Genomic DNA, 20,976 nt, shown 5'->3' on the forward strand with positions numbered 1-20,976 from the left:
CTTTGGCGGAGAGGGGCTCATGGTGGCGCTGATGGAGAGGCGCTCCATCTGTTTGAGAAATGTAAGGACATGTAAGGTAATCCGCGTGTGCTCGCCACGCTTCAGGCTCGCTGCGCTCGCCACACTTTATAACATCAACTTCACGCCAACGTGGATAGTGGGGGTATGAAAAGGTCGGGAGGACGCGTAACGCATCCCCTCGCGGGGTTCGCTGCGCTCGCCACGCTTCGGGCTGCCGTAGATAGTGGGGGTGTTTCAGGAACAAATTCACACCGGCCGCGGGAACACTACGCTACTTCTGACTGACTACGCTAACTACGCTGGCCGCAGGAACACTACGCTACGCTACTTCTGACTGACTAAGCTAACTATGCTGGCCGCGGGAACACTACGCTACGCTACTTCTGACTGACTACGCTAACTATGCTGGCCGCGGGAACACTACGCTACGCTACTTCTGACTGACTACGCTAACTACGCTGGCCGCAGGAACACTACGCTACGCTACTTCTGACTGATTATGCTAACTACGCTGGACGTGGGAACACTACGCTACGCTACTTCTGACTGACTACGCTAACTACGCTGGCCGCAGGAACACTACGCTACGCTACTTCTGACTGACTACGCTAACTATGCTGGCCGCGGGAACACTACGCTACGCTACTTCTGACTGACTACGCTAACTATGCTGGCCGCGGGAACACTACGCTACGCTACTTCTGACTGACTACGCTAACTACGCTGGCCGCAGGAACACTACGCTACGCTACTTCTGACTGACTACGCTAACTACGCTGGCCGCAGGAACACTACGCTACTTCTGACTGACTACGCTAACTACGCTGGCCGCAGGAACACTACGCTACGCTACTTCTGACTGACTACGCTAACTACGCTGGCCGCAGGAACACTATGCTACGCTACTTCTGACTGACTACGCTAACTATGCTGGCCGCAGGAACACTATGCTACGCTACTTCTGACTGACTACGCTAACTATGCTGGCCGCAGGAACACTACGCTACGCTACTTCTGACTGATTATGCTAACTACGCTGGACGTGGGAACACTACGCTACGCTACTTCTGACTGACTACGCTAACTACGCTGGCCGCAGGAACACTACGCTACTTCTGACTGACTACGCTAACTACGCTGGCCGCAGGAACACTACGCTACGCTACTTCTGACTGACTACGCTAACTACGCTGGCCGCAGGAACACTACGCTACGCTACTTCTGACTGACTACGCTAACTATGCTGGCCGCAGGAACACTACGCTACGCTACTTCTGACTGACTACGCTAACTATGCTGGCCGCGGGAACACTACGCTACGCTACTTCTGACTGACTACGCTAACTACGCTGGCCGCAGGAACACTACGCTACGCTACTTCTGACTGATTATGCTAACTACGCTGGACGTGGGAACACTACGCTACGCTACTTCTGACTGACTACGCTAACTATGCTGGCCGCGGGAACACTACGCTACTTCTGACTGATTATGCTAACTACGCTGGACGTGGGAACACTATGCTACGCTACTTCTGACTGACTACGCTAACTATGCTGGCCGCGGGAACACTACGCTACGCTACTTCTGACTGATTATGCTAACTACGCTGGCCGTGGGAACACTACACTACGCTACTTCTGACTGACTACGCTAACTATGCTGGCTGTGGTAACTACGCTGATTCTGACAGGGACGCTACACTGACAGCGTAACTGCCGCCGTGAAACTACACAAGTACCATATATTTTTAACACAACATTTTTTGTTTGAATTTATATAACAAATGTGAGCGACTCTGGCATTTTTAGTGGACAAAGATGTTGGCACTCAAAGGGTTAATATATAAGTATTAAAACATATTAAAATGTTTAAATTGTAAAATGTGTATAAAGGAAAGCACAAACTAACTTTCTAATCATTACTCACACAGAAAAAAACTTCAAGCTCACTGGTTGAAAAATAAATGAAAATGTCATACTTCAAATACAAGTATTAAACCTATACACTATATCCACACTCAAAAAAATACCCCACTGTATGAGGAAGCTGCTGATTGCTTAAAATAGAGAGGTGGAGAAACGCATCACAGATGTCTTATACTTACCTTCTAATCCTTAGATCAAGCTACTGTATTTGAGAACACACTGGAGACTATTCAATGCCGTGGGCGAGCGGTGAAAGCGAGCAGGGCTTGCTGTCACCACTCGCCCTGTCAGTATTCAACTCACCCCCCTCATACGCCAATTCCCCCTCGCTCCGGTTTTTGAACGAGGGGGAATCGGCGTATGCGGCTGCAGAAACAGCGAGATTTGTGGCTAAATGCAGCGGGTTTGCTGCATTAGCCGAGGTCTCGCTGTTTGGGGAATCCTCACTGTCCTGTGATGGTGATGATTCCCCCAGAACGTTGAATAGGGTGAGCGGCTGGCGAGGGGGTTAATCAGCGAGGATCGCTGATTTTCTGCGATCCTCGCTGTTTAACCACCTCGCCGGCAGCTGCGAGCTTTTGAATACTACTAACTGACCGACACTGTAAACCAACACAGTCTCCAAATAATAAATTCTTCTGTACTGAAAATATAATGGAATTGTCACCAGAGAGTTAGGGGGGGATGTAGTTGTATTCCAACAACTGTGGGTGGGTGGTAACAACATTACACTATGGGGTATATTCAACGGCATTAGGGCAAGCTATGATGGCGAACAGTGCTGATATCTCGATGTTATAGCTCGACATCAGTATTCAACTGCCTCCCCCCCCTCTCCACCATTCACTCACTGTTTCCACCTCACTGGTTCTTTTCAACGAGGTGGAAACGGCGAGTGTGGCCATCAAAATTCCAGGGCTCACCACAAACCTCACCGTTTAGGGGAATTCTCACCGTTCCCTGATGATGAGGATTTCCCCTGAACATTGAATACAGCGAGCGACCGGCAAGGGGGTTTGATGGTGGGGATAGCTTGTTTTCAATGATCCTCGGCGGACCACCTCGCCGGTGTCATTGAATACCACCCTATATCTGAGCAGTGTGAAAACTGTGATATTGACCCCAGTCATTTAAAATTACCATTGTTTTGGGATAAAAAGTGTTATTTTAATTGTTAGGATGAAAATCCCGTAATGTCATTACCTCTCTTTTCTGAAAGTGTTTAAGGTCTGGATCAGTTTTGATGATATTCTAGAACTGTTTAGTTTTCTTTACATGATTTTTTGAATTTTTTTTATGTTTTGAACTTTTTTATACTTTCCCATCCATGGGGACTCCGCTCACCATGCTTCGATTTTATCATTTACAATCGAAGTGAGCCATACAAAGTGAAGTGAGAGAAGTGAAATGAGCCATGCGAGGAAATGGGGTACACTAATCTGAGATCCATGTCATGAAATCTGCAAGTTGACACCAAAAACCCACGAAAGATGCATGTCGACCGCTTCATGTGTCGACTAATCTCTTGACTTTTCCTTGTGTTGACCTTTTTGTCTATGTCTACAGTGTGTCTCTTGACCTTTTTGCCATCAACCTAGGCACTGTCGACCTTTCATTGTGGACCTAATATACCACACCAAGGGGGGGATTCTGGTTGACATGCAAAGCTGTGAAATTTGCAACTTTGCGTGTCATACATGCACCAATTTTGCAAGCGGTTGCAGATCTAAGACACCTCTCTGGTGTCTTAAGGTGCCCATACACGTACCAATTACCCGGTACTTTTTGTGCTAAAATAGCATCGTTGTGCATGTGTTGTGCATGGGATGTGATGCTATTTTAGCACAAAAAGTACCGGGTAATTGGTACGTGTATGGGCACCTTACGATCTACGTGCTCCCTGTATGGGAAGTGGGTGGGTAGTTGACATCCACTGATGATAGCTGCTCGCCCTCCTGCACCCGCGTCACTGGCGTTTTTTAGCCCAGCAATTTGTGGGGACGCTCATGTAACGCTGTGCGTTCCCATGGGCGCAGCCCCATTGCCACCCTATGTCCCTCGTCTGCACTGCTAGGTGTGAACTTACAAATAAGTTGTAAATGTTAACTTACAAATAAACAAATATACTAGTTATTTTTGGCTCCTAACAAAATGAAACCCTGTGTGTGCGCATACCTCCCAACTGTCCCACTTATCGCGGGAATGTCCCGGTATTCTGGTAAATTCCCACGTCCCTCCCGCCGCCGGCAGTGTCCTGCAGCGGGGGGGGGGGGGCAGTTGTGAGTCCCCCCTGTCGGTTGTCCTTGAATAAACGTTGTGCGCATGCGCACTGCGTCTATTCTTGCAGGCAGAGGGGCTGGATATACCCCCACCGCGGCCGAAAACTACGGCGTGGCCTTGCGGCAGCACCGCGAGTATAGGCCAAGCCCCCTTTTCAATAGTCCAAGCCCCCCAAATTGACGTACACCCTGTCCCTCCCCGGCGTCTACGAAAGTGGTGTGCGTGTACATTTGCTAGGTAATGTAGAGTGTAAGCTCCACTGGGGCAGGGACGGATGTGAATGTATAAATATTCTCTGTAAATTGCTGCGGAATATGTTTGCGTTATATACAAAACTGTTAATAAATAATAAACTTACGAAAACACAAAGTCTTGTTACAACAAGGAAAGTTTTTATCCGGAACTTCAAGTGCAATAGAGCCGTTTGTGCAAGTTTAGTGCAACCGGTATCGGACATTGGATTGGCTTGCATATTATTGTTGAGGTTTGGTCACAGGTACAATTCTGACAGTTGTATATCCAGTAATCTCCAGGCTGTGAACAGTGGACACAGAAGATTTTGTATGATATCAACACAATATAAGATTGAAAATAGAATCAATAGGGTATGGGTCGTTAGATTGACCAAACTAAAGTCGATATAGATTGGGTTGACCACTGAAGGTCGACAGGGCGATATGGCTAAAGTTGACAGGGTTATAAGGTCGACATTGGGAAGGCCGACAGTCAAAAGGTCGACATGGGTTTTTCTAAAATGTTGTCCTGAATATTGACATAGTCGACATGGACACCATATCGTTGCACCGCGCCACCTTGCTACGCTTGCCATGCTTCGTGCATGGTGCCTCCCTCCGCTTGGCACATTAGTCTATTCTCCCTCCACGCCCTAGTGGATGGTAGAGCATTTAATACCGCCTGTCGGCACATGTTGGCTCAAAATTAAAAGAGAAAAGCCTATGTCGACCTGTTGACTGTCGAGCTATCCAATATTAACTTAATGCACGTGTCGACCTTAGCCATGTCGACCTTTTGTCTGTATGGACCTAAAGCCCGTTGACCTTCGTGGTCGACCCAATGTATTTCGACCTTAGTTATGTCAATCTAACGACCATTTCCCAATCAATCTCCACTAAAGGCCCATACACATTGGGCGAAACTTGGGGTTATGAGCGGCTCTCGGCTCAAAGCCGCCCAGCGCGCTGCCCTGCACAGAAACAAATAAATCACCCAAATCTAATGCTCTCTGCACATATTACATCTGCACCCCGTCCATTTAAGAAGGAATTTGCCTTTGCAAGTATACCAGAATAAGGGCCCTTGGGTGAAATGTAATAGGATGAAAGATTCAGAAATTGAGACATTAGGTAAGAAATCTCCAGTTTTTTTAAAGCGGCAATCTTTTACAGTACACTGCAAAACCAGATTGATTTTGAAGTGTAAATGGTTGCCGCTTTAAAAAAACTGGAGATTTCTTACCAATCTCTCACTTTCTGAATCTCTTATACTATTTAATTTCACCCCTTTTGCTTAAGCATCAGTGCGGCCGCATTCAAGAGGATGTGTAAGTGTACACATCCACTCGCATTGTGTCTAGGGGCTTTGGTCATTGGGGGGGGGGTGCATTCAGCGGAGCGGCGTTTACATGCTCGCTAGGCAGCGAATATACGCAGGCCTGAATTACCCCCAATTTTTCACTAAATTTATTTTGTCATGCTACATGTTATTTTATTGATATCTATATGGATATACAGTAAGTGTTAGTCTATTATAAGGCTTTTTTTTATTTTAGCAATTTAGGATTGTTGAGTAAATCTAAATAATTTCATTGGCACAGATAGTGCTCCACATTCTTGCTCTTTTTTGTCTAATACCATACTAAGGAAACAGCACCTTAGTTTATTTGAGCAGCAGTCTGGTACCAACTAAAGAGTCAAAAAAGTGCAGTGCTCATTAGAAAACTTGACTAGCGCCCTCAATGTGTGACCCTTTAAGACTGGCTCCTGAGGCACCATGTTGGAGGTGGGGCCTGAACCGGTGCTGGGAGATGACAGCATCTCCCAGTGCTGGCTTTTTTACTGCAGTGAACAGGTTGGATTACCCGTTTACACTGCACAGCGGTCCGGGTTGAACTCATGTTCAACCCTGTGTGCTTGACGGGTTGATGACCCAGGTCTCTCAGTCTCTCTTGTTGTAACACTGCAGTGTATGGCTATCTTACCCCCATGGCAGACAGAGGCCTTATGCCCCATGAAAGATGGCCACCACCTTAAAGGAGACAGATGCTAGAGGTCTTCCTGCACCTCTATCGTCTGTCAGGGGAGTGAAGTGCACCCAGCACTACCTGGAAGTGCGGATTCTGGGAATGCTGGAGCAAGGTGCCCCCTGAGTATTTAATACCCCCAGGCATGTAACACCCTCGCAATGAGCATGTAACCCCCACCCTTAGCAATGAGCATGTAACCCCTGGGCAATGAGCATGTTACTTCCCCTAGCAATGACCATTTAACCCCTTCCCTCTTGGCAATGACCCATTAAGCCCCCTGGCAACAAGCATGTAACTTGCTAGCAACAAGCACATAAGTTGCCCTAGAAACAAGCATGTTCTAGCAATAAGCATGTAACTGCCCTCTGTCAACAAGCATGTAAACACCCCTAGCAACGTGTATGTTACACAAAAAATGTTACTTTATACAATAATTCCTTGTATTTGATCAAACGTATTTTGTGTATTTCTTTGTTTTTATCTTATTTCATTATACTAGAAAACAACATTTCACGTTATTTTATTAGAAACAATACTTGCACTACAGTATGTTCTCTCTGTTTCTTTGAATACCAGTGCTGTGGTAAAACATATACAATACATTCTGTATCCACTGTTTTAAGGTCTCTCCTTTATCTGTACTGTCCTTGAAGCACCAGAAGACTAAAATCTGGTCCTTAGTACAATCCTTCGTGTAATTCATCAAGATGATGAGACATTTTCTTACCATTTTAATTTGGTTGTTAGGTCCAATACACTCTAAAAGAAAAACAAATAGCATTTTATTAAACAAATCAAAACTAAATATAAGTGTTATATCTACAGTAGACTAGATTGTGTAAATCACTCATGGACTCAACCCTGACAAGGGCCCTTATTCAGATCTGATCGCAGTACAAATTTGTTCTCAAAATGGTCAAAACCATGTACACTGCAGGTGGGGCAGATGTAATGTACAGAGAGAGTTAGATTTTGGTGAGTTATTTTGTGTCTGTGCAGAGTAAATACTGGCTGCATTATTTTTACACTGCAATTTAGAGTTCAGTTTCAACACTCCCAACCCGAATCTAACTCTGTCTGCACATGTTAAATCTGCCCCACCTGCAGTGCACATGGTTTTGTCCATTTTGAGAACAAATTTGTACTGCGATCAGATCTGAATAAGGGCCAATATGTTAAATTAAATTAAACAGTTGCCCAAATTGTTTCAACTAAAGGGGCCTACACACGGGGCGACACTGTTGAGTGATCTGAGCAATGCAGATTTATCAGAACGCTCAGCAAGATCGCTCAGCACACAGCGATTTGTCACCGATGTGTGCTGAGCGATCTGTCAGGGCCAGTGTTATCCAATGAGAACACTGGCCCTGAACAGCGATGTCACTAGATTTATCCAGCATGCTGATTATTAATCCCCAGAACCGGGCAATGCTGTCGCCCCCCCCCCCCCCCCCCCCCCCCACACACACACACACAGAGCGATGTAGGGGAATTTTCTAAGTGATCTAGTCAGATCACTTAGAAAATGCCCTAATCTAAGTCTCATTTTGCCAAGGTGTGAGTGGAAATAGGGAATTGGAGAAATGATCTCTATGATCAATGATGAATGACGCAGTTTACTACACATGCAAGAGGGCTTTATACTAAGTAGAGATGTACAGGTTCAGATTTACCCAGATTTCCTCTGATCTCAAAACAGGATCTTTTTGGCTATTGGCTATAACAGGATTTGGCTCCAAAACATGTGACAGCCGGTAGCCAATAGTATCCCGCTTTGAGATCCATGTAAATCCAGGTAAATCCGAACCTGTACATCTCTAATTTATAGTAGTCACTTTGATGACTATTCATATCACTACTCGGTTTCAGATATCCATATAAACTCTACGGCTATTCTAGAATCCAGATGAAATGTTGTGTGTGTAGATGAAATACATTTGTTTTAAACAGATTGCAATAGGGTTGTATTTTTACAGTTCCCCAACAGAAGGACTTTGCTGCTGACGTGACGCATCGTGTGGTCCCCCAAAATGTATACCAGATGTGAAGGTAATTAGGCACGGTGCTGTAGGAGAGCATTACCAATGGTAATGAATCGCAAATGTTTAGGATATTGGCCTAAATGATAGCATTGAGCGTTAACTCAAGACAGACATAACTGGATGGCAGCAGTATGGATGTACTTTACTAGGTATAGGAACACATGAGACAGATATTAAAGGATATTAGTAAGTCAGGAGTAACAGTTAGAGAGCCACTAGGAAAAGTATTTCCATAGACAGATCTGAGATACTGAGATATTAATGACAGGACTGTCACAGAGATGACTGGATAAGTGCTCCTCTGAAAAGGCATGAGATACAGGAGTATTGGAGACAGATCTCTGGATGCCACAAACTTAAATATTGATTCTGAGCTGAGGAAATGTCAGGGAGTGCACTATAGTATGCAAAATGAGAACAAAGTTGAGACCTGTCCAGGGCCGGTGCTAGGGTGTCCGGCGCCCTCCTGCAAACCATACATTTTACGCCCTTTCACATTGCCATTGCAACAAGCTGCAGCCCGATTGTGGGAGTGTATGCAACATGCGATCCTATGGAGGATCTCGGGTGCATGTACAAGTATGCATAGACAATCTCAGTGCTGTGTCCGCAAAATGTTGCAGGCACTAAAGGTGCCCATGCACACTGCGAGAATCGCATACGTTATGGGCTAGATCGCATCACACGGCATGCGTGCAATGTGTGTGCGATGCGATCCGAAAGCAGTACAAAAAGTATGTGCAGCACTCGTGACTGAGGGGGAAAGGAGGGGAGAGAAGGGGGAGATGAAGAAGAGGGGAGGAGATAGAGGGGGCAGAGTGTTGAGGACTGGCAATTAGAGTGGCCAATCCCGGGATCGGGATCGGCGGGATCCCGGGATTTGGCCCCCAAAACGCCGGGATTTCAATCCCGGGATTGGAATATCCAATCCCGGGATTTCGGGATTAAACTGCGCATGCGCAGTTTAATGCCGGGCAGCGTCTGAGCACTCAGACGCTGCCCGGCTTCTCCCATAACCCGCAGTGCGCAGCGTGACGAGGTCACGCTGCGAGGACACGCTGCGCAGGGCACAGCCGCACATCCACGGCTGCCCGCCCAGCGCTCCCGGCCAAACGCCCGATCGCCCACCCACCCAGCGCTGAAGCCCGCCCGCTCGCTCACCGGCACCCAGCGCTGACGCCCGCTCGCCCGCCCACCCAGCGCTGACGCCCGCCCGCTCACCGGCACCCAGCGCTCGCCCGCTCACCGGCACCCAGCGCTCCCTGACAACCGCCCACCCACCCAGCGCTCGGGCGCCCATGGTGTTTTTTATTATTAGGGAAGCCAATCCCGGGATCCCGGGAATCCCGGGATTGAGCATTTTTCAATCCCGAATCCCGGGATTGAAAAAATGCCCCGGCATTGGCATCCCTACTGGCAATGGCACTGGCACAGCACACTGAGAAGAGGGAAGAAAGGGGAGGCGGCGCTGCTGCCTGTTCGTCATTTGACTGACAGCTGACAGGCGCAGGGAGCAATGGGTATGGGGTGGATCTGGACATGACATGTCATCCAGGCATTCACAGACAGCGCTATATCCCTCAGCGCAGGTGTCCTTGAGGAAGAGGGGGCAGGTCGCAGGAGGAGGACAGTGTGCGCGGTGCAGGGAGCTGCTCAGCCTCTCCATACTGCCGCCCGCTGTCAGACAGGCGCTGCGGGCGGCATGCAGGAGGCAGTGACAGTGAGGGCTGAGGCAGCTTTAGCAGAGCAGGGAGGGAGACAGCGCCTTTTCAGCATGGCGCCTCCCTGCATTGCAGGAGCTGCTGAGTGGGTAGCGCCGGCCCTGGACCTGTCTGAACTTACTGTCATCTGGCTGAGGGTTTGTCAGGTGTCATTCCAACATGGAAGACTCGAAGAAAAAAACTGGTGATGTACGGCATTATCCTACCAAGTGGATCCTGTGGGGCATCCTAATGAACCTTAATAAGTGCAATAGATGATCAGACAAATGACAGTGTACCCTCTTAAGGCTTGACTTAAACACCCTAAATACCCTACATTTTTATTGATTGATTATAAATATGCTGGATTTTTAGGATTCAAAAAACGTATATAATTTTTTTGTTTTTTGTTTTTCAATACATTTTAAGTTTTTAGAGGATTTAAAAATGTCAGTTTAGGAATCTGTATGCTCTGTACAAAACATAAACCAAAACTATGCGTTGCATTCCATTGGCAGGCATGGCTTTTTGATAGAAGAGCAAGGATCACGGGAGCATGCATACGCGAATCTCAGGACCTGTCAGTCGCACTGTATTTGCTAGGTATCAAGACTTTAACAGGACATAGCTTATGTAGGAATTACATATGAAAACTATTCATTCCACACATTTCCACAATAAATGTATACACTTTCATCTTAACTAACAGAATTAGGTATTTTTTAGGTTCTTACAATCAAAATAGTTAATTTCAGTTACTAGCACCAAGTTTAGATTTTTGGCCCTAAATTAAGGGGCCAATTTAGTCCCATTCATTAGTGTCTGAATTCAGCCCTGTTACTGATGGTGGGGGTCTGCACGCGCACAAATATGCGCTTGTGCAAACCACCTGTGCAAATGGCTTCAGCGAGATACACACTAGCCGAGCCATTCGCTCCAGTTAGGGAGGGCAGGGGTGGCAGCAGGAGAATGTCCAGCAATTTATGGGGGTACCCATAAAAACGCCAGGCATTCCCCTGATAACACAGGCCTGGTGATGCCTGCTCTCATGACGTCAGCGCCTGCCCTGAATTCGGCAGATAGCTGCTGGAATAAAAGTTAGTCTAGACTGACTTATTACTAAAGGGGAAAATAATTCAAAGAAAAACCATCAAATGATTTCTCTCCCATTCAGCCACATGCAAGGGTTTGTGTTGGCGTACAAATCCCCTTGCATGCTAGTGAGAGGATTCGGGCGCAGGTGGCGGACATTCGGCCAAGCGGCAGGTGGCGTTTACCTGTTTGCTAGGCTGCGATTACAGATCTGAACCAGGCCCTAAGGGGGTTATTCTGGTTTATTCATTTGGATGTGAAGTCGCATCCTTGCCAGTCAATCAGAATGGTGGTACACCGGCTCACCATTTGCATGACATGTATGTTCGCATGGCATGCGAATAGATGTTTTACATACAGATGGAGCTCCTCTCAGCCGGGGCTCGCCAGAATGCCCCCGCTGGTGAGATGGCGCTCCATCTCACTGGGACTCGCGTCCCAGTTTCCGGGCGGCGGTGGACACAAATCCTGCCTGTCTCTGCTTTAGGGAGATGGGCAGAGTTAGGGGGGAGGGGGGGTTGATGTGGAGGCGATTGGCGGGGACCAGCGGGGAGCTCCGTTGGAAGGGGAAACACAAGCGTCTCATGCGCGTGCATCCCCTTCCACAACTGGCGGTTGGCGATCCGACCGCCATACTCCTGCTAGACGGCGTGTGCTCCATCTGTATACATCCATTCGCATGCTAGTGAGAACCTTCCACATCAACATTCTTGAGTAAATGGGTGGGCAGATGACATTTGTTGATCCATTACCATGGGAACGCCCATGAAACTCTGGGTGTTCCCATGGACGAGTACCCCTTCCTGCCAACCCCCGCTCACAAGGTTGGGTGCTTGCACCCGGTGAACAATCCGTTCATCGTGGCCACACACACCCAGCGCATGCACATGCACAGAAATGCGCATTGAGAAAACATCGGCCCCATGCGAACAAACACCCACTACCGAATAGACCAGAATAAGGTCCTAAGTGTGTTAAACATTTTAGTGTAATGGGAAAGCATTAGAATAGGTTAGAACTTAGGAATCATGGGCTTTGTTGACAATCTGATGACTGTCAATTTAATAGAATATTACAGCTAAAAGCTACTATTACATTTTTTTTTTAAATGATGTATACAGCTTACAGGGGCAGTAGGTGCATGACATGTAGGATAGTGCAAAAAATTTGCAATTACTGTTATATTTCGAAAGTACCAAGGCAAGCATTTAAGTGCCACCACCTTATGGGAAATTCACCACTGTCTATGCCCTTTAATATTTGGCTATAGCACAGCGGTTTTTTATTTGTAAATAAAAAATTGTAGTGATATTTCCCTGGATTTCATTTAATAACAATTTGGAGTAAGAAATCCACTACTAGATCTTTAGATGGCAGTGTAGAAGGAAAAAGATGCAGTGGTTCCCCTAATTGAATACCAGAACCCTATATTGCAAGGTTCTTATAGTTAGAATGTTAACAAAAAGATCGCTTGGCATTCCAGCAACTGCCTATGATTTATTTCCTTTAAAGTGTTAATAGTCATTTTTGTGACCCTCCACATAATAGGATGTTACAAACCCATTCCGCAGGGTTGCATATTTTGTTCCATCTAGCACGTATTATGAGTACCGGCACAATGAAAACAATTATAATGAGGGCCTCTCTTCCACTCAGGGATGGACTAGGGCTGTATAGGAACTCTGGCATTGCAGTGGCAGTGTGTGCAGTGGCGTAACTTGAAATATTGCGGCCCTAGCCAAAAATTCTCTGGTGCGCCCCTGCCCAGGGCCGCCGAGAGTGGGGAGGAGCAGGTACTAATTACCCAGGCCCAGGCTTGCTGTAGGGGCCAGTAAGGGGCCCTAGGCCGACCCCCCATACCTTCCTCCTTAGTCCCTCCCGGGCTGACAGCAGGCTCAGCATGAGCGTCTCACTGGCAGCGTGAGAGCTCATGCTGAGCCTGCTTTCAGCACAGCACATGCTGTAGGTGTGTCCTGCTGCTGCTGAGGTGGGGGGTAGGCAATAACACTCCCCCCTTGACTTTAGAGTGTTTTTTCACCCCCATAAACATTTTGGGGTGTGGCCTAGTTACGGGAGGTGGTCATGCCTCCCGCAATTATGCCGTGCCCCCAACATTTTACCGGGGCCCGGCATACCTCTTGGCTGCCCTGCCCCCACCATATATATACCTACATACACATGCGGCTGCTGGTAGGAGCCCCTTTGACTGAGCTGCTCATAACTATACGGCAGCTTGTGCATTTTATGCTGCACCCCGCAGACCCCGCTGGCGATGGCTCCTCCAAGCAATGGCGAGGTCTGCGGCACCATTGTTACGCCACTGAGTGAGTGCAAAAAGTGGGCATAGTCACAGTTCACAGGGCAAGGCTTTGAGCACGTCCCTGTGTCCCTTATGCAAGATTGTCAAGGTAAATGCCGGGAGGCAGAACTGCTCAACCAGCTGCTGTCTCCATATGCTGGATAGTCTATCAGACCTGAGACTTTCTTTGAAGTGGTCAAATCCTATTTTTTGTTTTAACTAGAGGAGTAGAGTGTGTTGCAGTTGACGAGCACTACTATGTATATTACATATTGGTTAATTCCTAACCAAGTTGGCCACCACACCAAGTACTGCACATGCGCAGCATCATCTTGTCACTGTGGGCCTGATTCTGGTTTGATTGGTCGGGGCTGAAATCGGACCAGCTTCCGATTGTGCCAGTCTGCGCATGTGTATGGGAGAATATGCGCATGTGCAGACCCCCTGTGCAAATGTATGTTGGTGAGTATCACACTCATCGAGGCATTCGCACAGACATCGGTGGGAAGGGGTGCCCCCATGAAAAGTCTGGGCGTTCTCTTGGGAATGCAGGTGGGTCATAGCCTGCTCGGGGCAGGTGGCTAAAATCACATGATGTCAGAGCCCGCCCCTTTTTGGCCATCTCCATCGGAAATAAAGTCAGTCTAGACTGCTTTTTTATTTGCGAATGGGAAAAAAATTATTTGATGGTCGGCGACCATCGAATGATTACTCACCCGTGCAGCTGAATGCAAGGGGATGTCTGAATCAGGTCCTGTGTTGTAGCACCACAATTGAGGATGAGCATCTCACACTTCAAAGCTCCAGGAGAGACCCTGCAAATACTGCATCCACACCACTAAAAGCACACACATATTCCAACTGGTTATGGACCACAGCGCTGGCCCATATCTACTGGGATGTCAAGCAGCGCACAGTAGCCGTCTTAGACACGTGCAGGAAACAAGCTGCTATCAGACAGAGAGTGCAGACAACTTACTGTGTTTCCAGCACAGTGTTTCGGTGCAGAAAGTAATTAAAGTACAGCATCTGCATAATTATGTATTTGAGAAGCATAAACAAAAAAGCTACACCCATACTGGAAAAAAAATAAAGCTTAAAAGGTGCAACTGAAGCATGACAGTGAAAAGCAAAAGTTTGTCCTGGTGACAGCAAACAGAAAACAACATATGTAAAGCCATAGGAACAGTTAGCTTAAATGTAGAATAACGTGTGTACTTAATCATACATAACAAAGTGTCATCAAAATAAATGCAGGCAGATTTGGAGGCAGAGATGAAGGTCTCATGAGAAGGAAGAATTAACTTGAGATGTCTTTTAACATGAAATTATATGAATGCAGCAATATGAGTGACTACACTTCCAAATGTATGTCTGTTTCTTGGCTAGTGCAAGTAGATGATAAAGATATTGCTACAGTAATGCTACAAAATGTAACTCCTGAGTTTAATTTCCAATTTTGACAATGGACGTAAACATAGCTAAGCTAATCACAGGCACAGTTAGAACAAAGCTACTTAAAATCCAAGAGCACCTAAAGAGGGAGTTCTTGGATCCTGACCCTGATTTGCCCAGTCTTCAGGGGAATAAAATTCAGGCAGGCTATATCAGAGGCCAGAGTATAGGGGACCGCATTGTAAAATCTGATATTTCCTCAATGCACAGTACACCTCAACATTTTTGAACCAGAAAAGGAGGATGATATACGTGCACAGGGTGTGATACCTGTAGTTATATGATAGCAGGTAACACATTCCGACATCCTCACTCTGATAAAATTTACCATATTAAGCAAGTACTTACATGTACGTCCAAATATGTTATTTATTTGCTTTTATGTCCTTGTGGACTAAACTATGTGGGGAAATCTATTTGTACTTTTAAAGAACGGATGGCCAACCACAGGGCAGCGGTAGAAAAAGGCTACAGTGAGCAGACGGTAGCCCGTCATTTCTTAGGAGCATAACATAGCATCGCCACGATCAGATATCGCATTATCGATCAAGCTCCTGATAGTTGTAGAGGAGGTGATAGGGACAAATGTTTGCTACAAATGGAGAGTTGATGGATACATAGGCAGGGGCCCCTGGCCCCGGGGGGGGGGGTTTAATTAGACACTAAACCTGTGGAGTTTTCTATGAGTTTCCTAGGTTTAGACACTAAACCTCTGGGGTTTCCTATGAGTTTCCTAGGTTTTTCCATCTGTTTTAGTCACCAGTTTGATCCCATGACCTCTCTGTATATAGATGTCATTATATATATAAATATCCAGTTTTTTATGTAATTGTTATAAGATCATGAATATAACAGTGGAGATCTAATAGTTAGTTATTAGGGCGATAGTCCATACATTTATTATATATATGCTACTAATGGAGCTGGATCTGTACTAATTTTCATATGGGTCAATATAGAGGGAGCACGATATTACATTGTATTTTATATATTGCTTTGTACTGTTTGCATGTAGATACTACCACACTGCCATCTAGTGGCAATTAGTGGACAGCACAAAAAGGGAAAGCTCTTGGCTGTAAATAATTTTCATGCACGTTGTTTTATATATATATGAATTTTCACTATTATCATGCACAGTATATGTATATTGTTTTAGATATTTATAATCATGTACAATGCTTGTCATTTTTAATAATATAACGGACTTTGCACTTTTTCCCTTAGTGCTTGCATCCTCCCCGCCAGGAGTTCCGATAGGTCACTTCCTGTTTGTTCCCGGAAGTTGTCAGCGGTAGCCCTGGCCGGAAGATGGAGCAACGTTTCAATCAATGTTTACTAGGGGAGAGCAGACAGAGGAATGCACACGTAACACATTTGGGATGAACAAGCCGGATCTCAATATTGATTTAACGACCGAGGAAATAAAATTGAGGCTCAGCAAAATCAAAACAAACAAATCACCAGGGCCAGATGGGATCCATCCTAGGGTACTAATGGAATTAAGGGAGGAACTAGCGACCCCTCTATATTGCATATTTAATAATTCCTTATCATCAGGTAAGGTACCAAAAGACTGGAGAATAGCAGAGGTAGTGCCAATATTCAAAAAAGGAAAAAGGGATGACCCAGCTAATTACAGGCCTGTGAGCTTAACATCAATAGTGGGTAAAATATTTGAAGGAATTTTATAGGATGGTATCCTGGAATATTTAGACCTTCATAGTTTACTTAGTATCAACCAACATGGGTTCGTAAAAAAATCGTTCTTGCCAGACAAATTTATTAGGCTTCTATGAGGATGTCAGCAAAAACCTTGATAATGAAAACACAATAGATGTGGTCTTCCTAGATTTTGTAAAAGCTTTCAATACAGTACCACACAGGAGGTTGATAAATAAAATGGAGAACCTGGGATTAGGGGCAAATATCTCTAGATGGGTAGAGAACTGGCTGTGTAATAGAGAACAAAGAGTGGTTGTGAACAGTGCTGTATCAAATATGACACCAGTACTAAGTGGAGTGCCACAGGGTTTGGTACTAGGGCCCATCTTATTTAACATGTATATTAACAATATTGGGATGGTGATACTCATCAATGTATCCATATTTGCTGATGACACAAAATTGAGTAGAGTTATTAAAACAACAGAGGATGTAACCGCACTTCAAAATGATCTGAACAAGCTAGATGAGTGGGCTAAAAAGTGGAAGATGAGGTTCAATGTGGATAAATGCAAGGTTATGCACCTCGGGAGGCGTAACCAGTGTGCTAATTATAACCTAAGCGGGAGGCATTGGGTATTTCAGTACTTGAAAAGGATCTAGGAGTCCAACTAGAAAAAAAACTGGGGTGTAGTGCTCAATGTCACATAGCAACAAAAAAGGCCAACAGAATTCTAGCATGTATAAAAAGGGGCATGAAAACTAGGGACTCAAAAGTAATTATGCCACTGTACAAGGCATTGGTTAGACCTCACCTTGAATATGGAGTACAGTTCTGGGCGCCACACTATAAAAAGGACATCATAGAATTGGAAAAAAACCAAAGAAGGGCAACAAAGCTTATTAGGGGAATGGAGAATTTAAACTATGAGGAAAGATTGAGCACTTTGGGACTATTTACACTAGAGAAGAGATGTTCAAGGGGGGACATGCTTAACGTGTAAAAATATATCAGGGGCCAATATAAGGAACTGTCAAGCACCCTTTTTACTGCAAGAAAGGGATCTAGGACAGGAGGGCACGAATTTAGATTAGAAGAAAGAAGATTTCGTTCCCTCAAAAGAAAAAAATTCTTTACGGTCAAAGCAGTCAAACTGTGGAACTCTCTTCCTGGAGAAGTGGTGTTGGCAGACACAATAAATACATTCAAAATAAGGTTGGACAAACATTTATTGGACAAAAACATCCAAGGGTACTAATAAGAATCATATTCTGTCTTTTACAAGGGAAAAGCTATTAAAATCTAAGTTGAACTCGATGGACGCAAGTCTTTATTCAGCCTTATCTACTATGTAACTACTGTGTAACTATAGTAGAAGTGAGTATCACAAGGATACAAATGGGGGTCGGTCCTCAATACCAGCGCTCACACAGACGTATCTACCACACCTCCCTTAGGGTTGAGTGGCGTCTCCTCTTCTCCGAAATTAGGGATTTCAATGGTTAATAACTTTGGACCATTTTCACAACTAAAAACAATTCAATGATAAAAATAGATAAAGGCGAGAGGAGAAGGGGTAGAATTTACCAGAGTTGGTGGAGAACCAGGTAAAAGGCTCTATAATGGGCATAAGCGGTGATAGATGTTGACCCGGGTAACCACAGTGCCCCCCATTTGTATCCTTGTTAAACTCACTTCTACTGTATCTGTCCCACCGCCATTGGGGAAGGCGGATCGGGATTGGACTTTGTTACTAGCAGCTTCTTTGTCTCAAATTATTGCGCAGAACTATTCTGTTTCGGTTGATCCATACACATTACTGTGTAACTATGTAACGCAGAGGGTCGTCTAATTGTAAGTTGTGATATAAGCGCTGCACTTTGTGCTGTTGTTTGTGTTGGTCCTGACGACGGGGTAACTCACGAAATGGCGTTGACCGTCTCACACGAAAGTTTGTTTTTCACTAAAGACCCGGAGTGATGCCTATTTATTCCTATCTATATTGGTGGAACCCCCACCTGGGAGTGCACCCAGACAGGAACTTTCTGAGGGCGAGAAGTGCCAGACACAGCAACTACATATATATATGGCAATGAAATGGAACTAGGAGACTGAAAAACTAGTGAAAGCAAGTGGACTCTTTATTCCAAACAGTCCATCATGAAATAAAGAGTCCACCTGCTTTTACCAGTTTTCAGTCTCAGTCTCCGAGTGCCACTTCTATGCCTTATATATTTGGGAGGATCGCCATCTACTCTAAGGGGGCACCGGAGCACTGCTATTCAGTCGTTCTGTGACCAGCGATAATCCCTGAGTGACGGGTCCTTATTTGGATACAGTATATATATATATATATATATATATATATATATATATATATATATATATATATATATATATATAGAGCAAAAGGTTTGTTCGGCACTCTCGGCTATGGCGGGGACATCCACCGGGGTGCCTTCCTAAAAGATTGGTATAGGCGTTTTATCACCAAGGCAAAAAGCCCTGGAAATGAAGAAGCGGCACTCTCTGGATTTGTGAAGTCAGTAGTACTTTAGTGCATCACAAAAAAGTTACAACATGGTCGACCATGTTGTAACTTTTTTGTGATGCACTAAAGTACTATTGACTTCACAAATCCGGAGAGTGCCGCTTCTTCATTTCCAGGGCTTTTTGCCTTGGTGATAAAACGCCTATATATATATATATATATATATATATATATATATATATATATATATATATATATATATATATATATATATATCGATACTGCTGGAGATGCGCTAGTCTTTTTAACTTGTAAATGTTTTTTGTGAACCACTACACCTGAGTGTTAGGGTGAAGATAAAGTCACAGTCCTTTTCAGGTATCTGCTCCGTGGGACACACTAGATCCTTACACACTTTAGGACCGCTGCTTTCCAACTAATGGGGGAATCCCTGGATCCGTAGGGATTAGGACAATGTGCAGAAAAATGTAGAAGGAAGCGCTTCTTAGTGTATTAACGTTTTATTAAAAGGCAATCTGCCACTTTGTAAAAGTTAAAAAGAATTACAAAGACTCGTACCACACAATACATCAGTGTGGGCTTAAATACCACATGATATAAACAGAATTTCCAAACGACACACGTCACCGTCAATGATGTGGGGCTGGGGAACTTTAGCTGGTCACAACGCGCTGGATCTGTAGCTGGCTGCCACGATTTTTTCCAGGTCACAGCAGCTCTCCCTCTCCCGTACAGTGATCAATGTGCAGGTAAGCGTCTGGTGAGGCACGCCCAAACGCGTTTCGTCATGGACTTCGTCAGTGGGCCCAATAAAACGTTAATACACTAAGAAGCGCTTCCTTCTACATTTTTCTGCAGATAAATATATATATATGTATATATATATATATATATATATATTATATACACTTAACATCGGCACTCACCTTTCCTAGTTTTGGGGTGCCCTATGGCTTGTGACTACATTGTTTAAACAGACATTGTAGGGGCTCTGCACACACTAAATTACCTGATAATATATATATATATATAATTAACTAATAATATATATATATATATATATATATATATATATACATATATACCGTATTATACAGTTTAGTATTATACAGTTTAACCGCATTGTATATTTGCTGAATTATACAGCTTTCAGACAGCAAGCAGGCCTTGAGGAAAATGCCAGGCAGGCATTGAAACATTGGCCGACGTGCTATGCTGTAACTGTTATATTTGCTGTATGCTTGAAAAATAAATACCTGCAATTGTTTTACCAAGGAACCGCATACTTTTCTATGGACTACGCAATCTACATGAAGGCACACGGGGCAATACTTCAATGAAAGGAGGAGTGCCAATTCTACAACCACAAATATATATATATATATATAGAGTGCGCTAGCAACAGATACACAAAATTTGATAAAATAATGATATTTAATAAAAATTCAATACATTTGATGAATCATTTGCAGTAATTTTAACATCCAGAAGGTATAGCGAACCCAACGCGTTTTGTCACCAAAATGACTTCATCAGGGGCAAGAGAAGTAGTTTGTAAGAGAGTATAATATGCGTAAATCATCAAATAGAAACAGACTTATTGTGTGCTGTAATCATGCATAAATGGTCCCAAGAGGTAGAATCACTGAATATTGAGGCCATCGCCATAAATTTGATTCAAAATCAAGCTGAACAAGACAAATCAGGTCATGCAATAG

General features: G+C 44.7%; 1 protein-coding gene across 1 annotated transcript in view; it reads right to left on the reverse strand.

The window, feature by feature from the left end:
- LOC146045086 (uncharacterized) overlaps window positions 1-20,976 on the reverse strand; it is a 62,951-nt gene that overhangs the window by 7,430 nt on the left and 34,545 nt on the right. The window contains exons 11-12 of the mRNA XM_083163770.1: window positions 7,220-7,251; window positions 4,588-4,763 (exon numbers count right to left, since the gene is read on the reverse strand). Coding sequence (XP_083019896.1) covers window positions 4,635-4,763; window positions 7,220-7,251 — 161 coding nt within the window. The 3' untranslated portion in view covers window positions 4,588-4,634. The remainder of the gene's footprint in view (window positions 1-4,587; window positions 4,764-7,219; window positions 7,252-20,976) is intronic.

The sequence above is a fragment of the Crinia signifera genome, chromosome 11, assembly GCF_055691185.1.
Source record: "Crinia signifera chromosome 11, ASM5569118v1, whole genome shotgun sequence".
NCBI classification, from domain to species: Eukaryota; Metazoa; Chordata; class Amphibia; order Anura; family Myobatrachidae; genus Crinia; species Crinia signifera.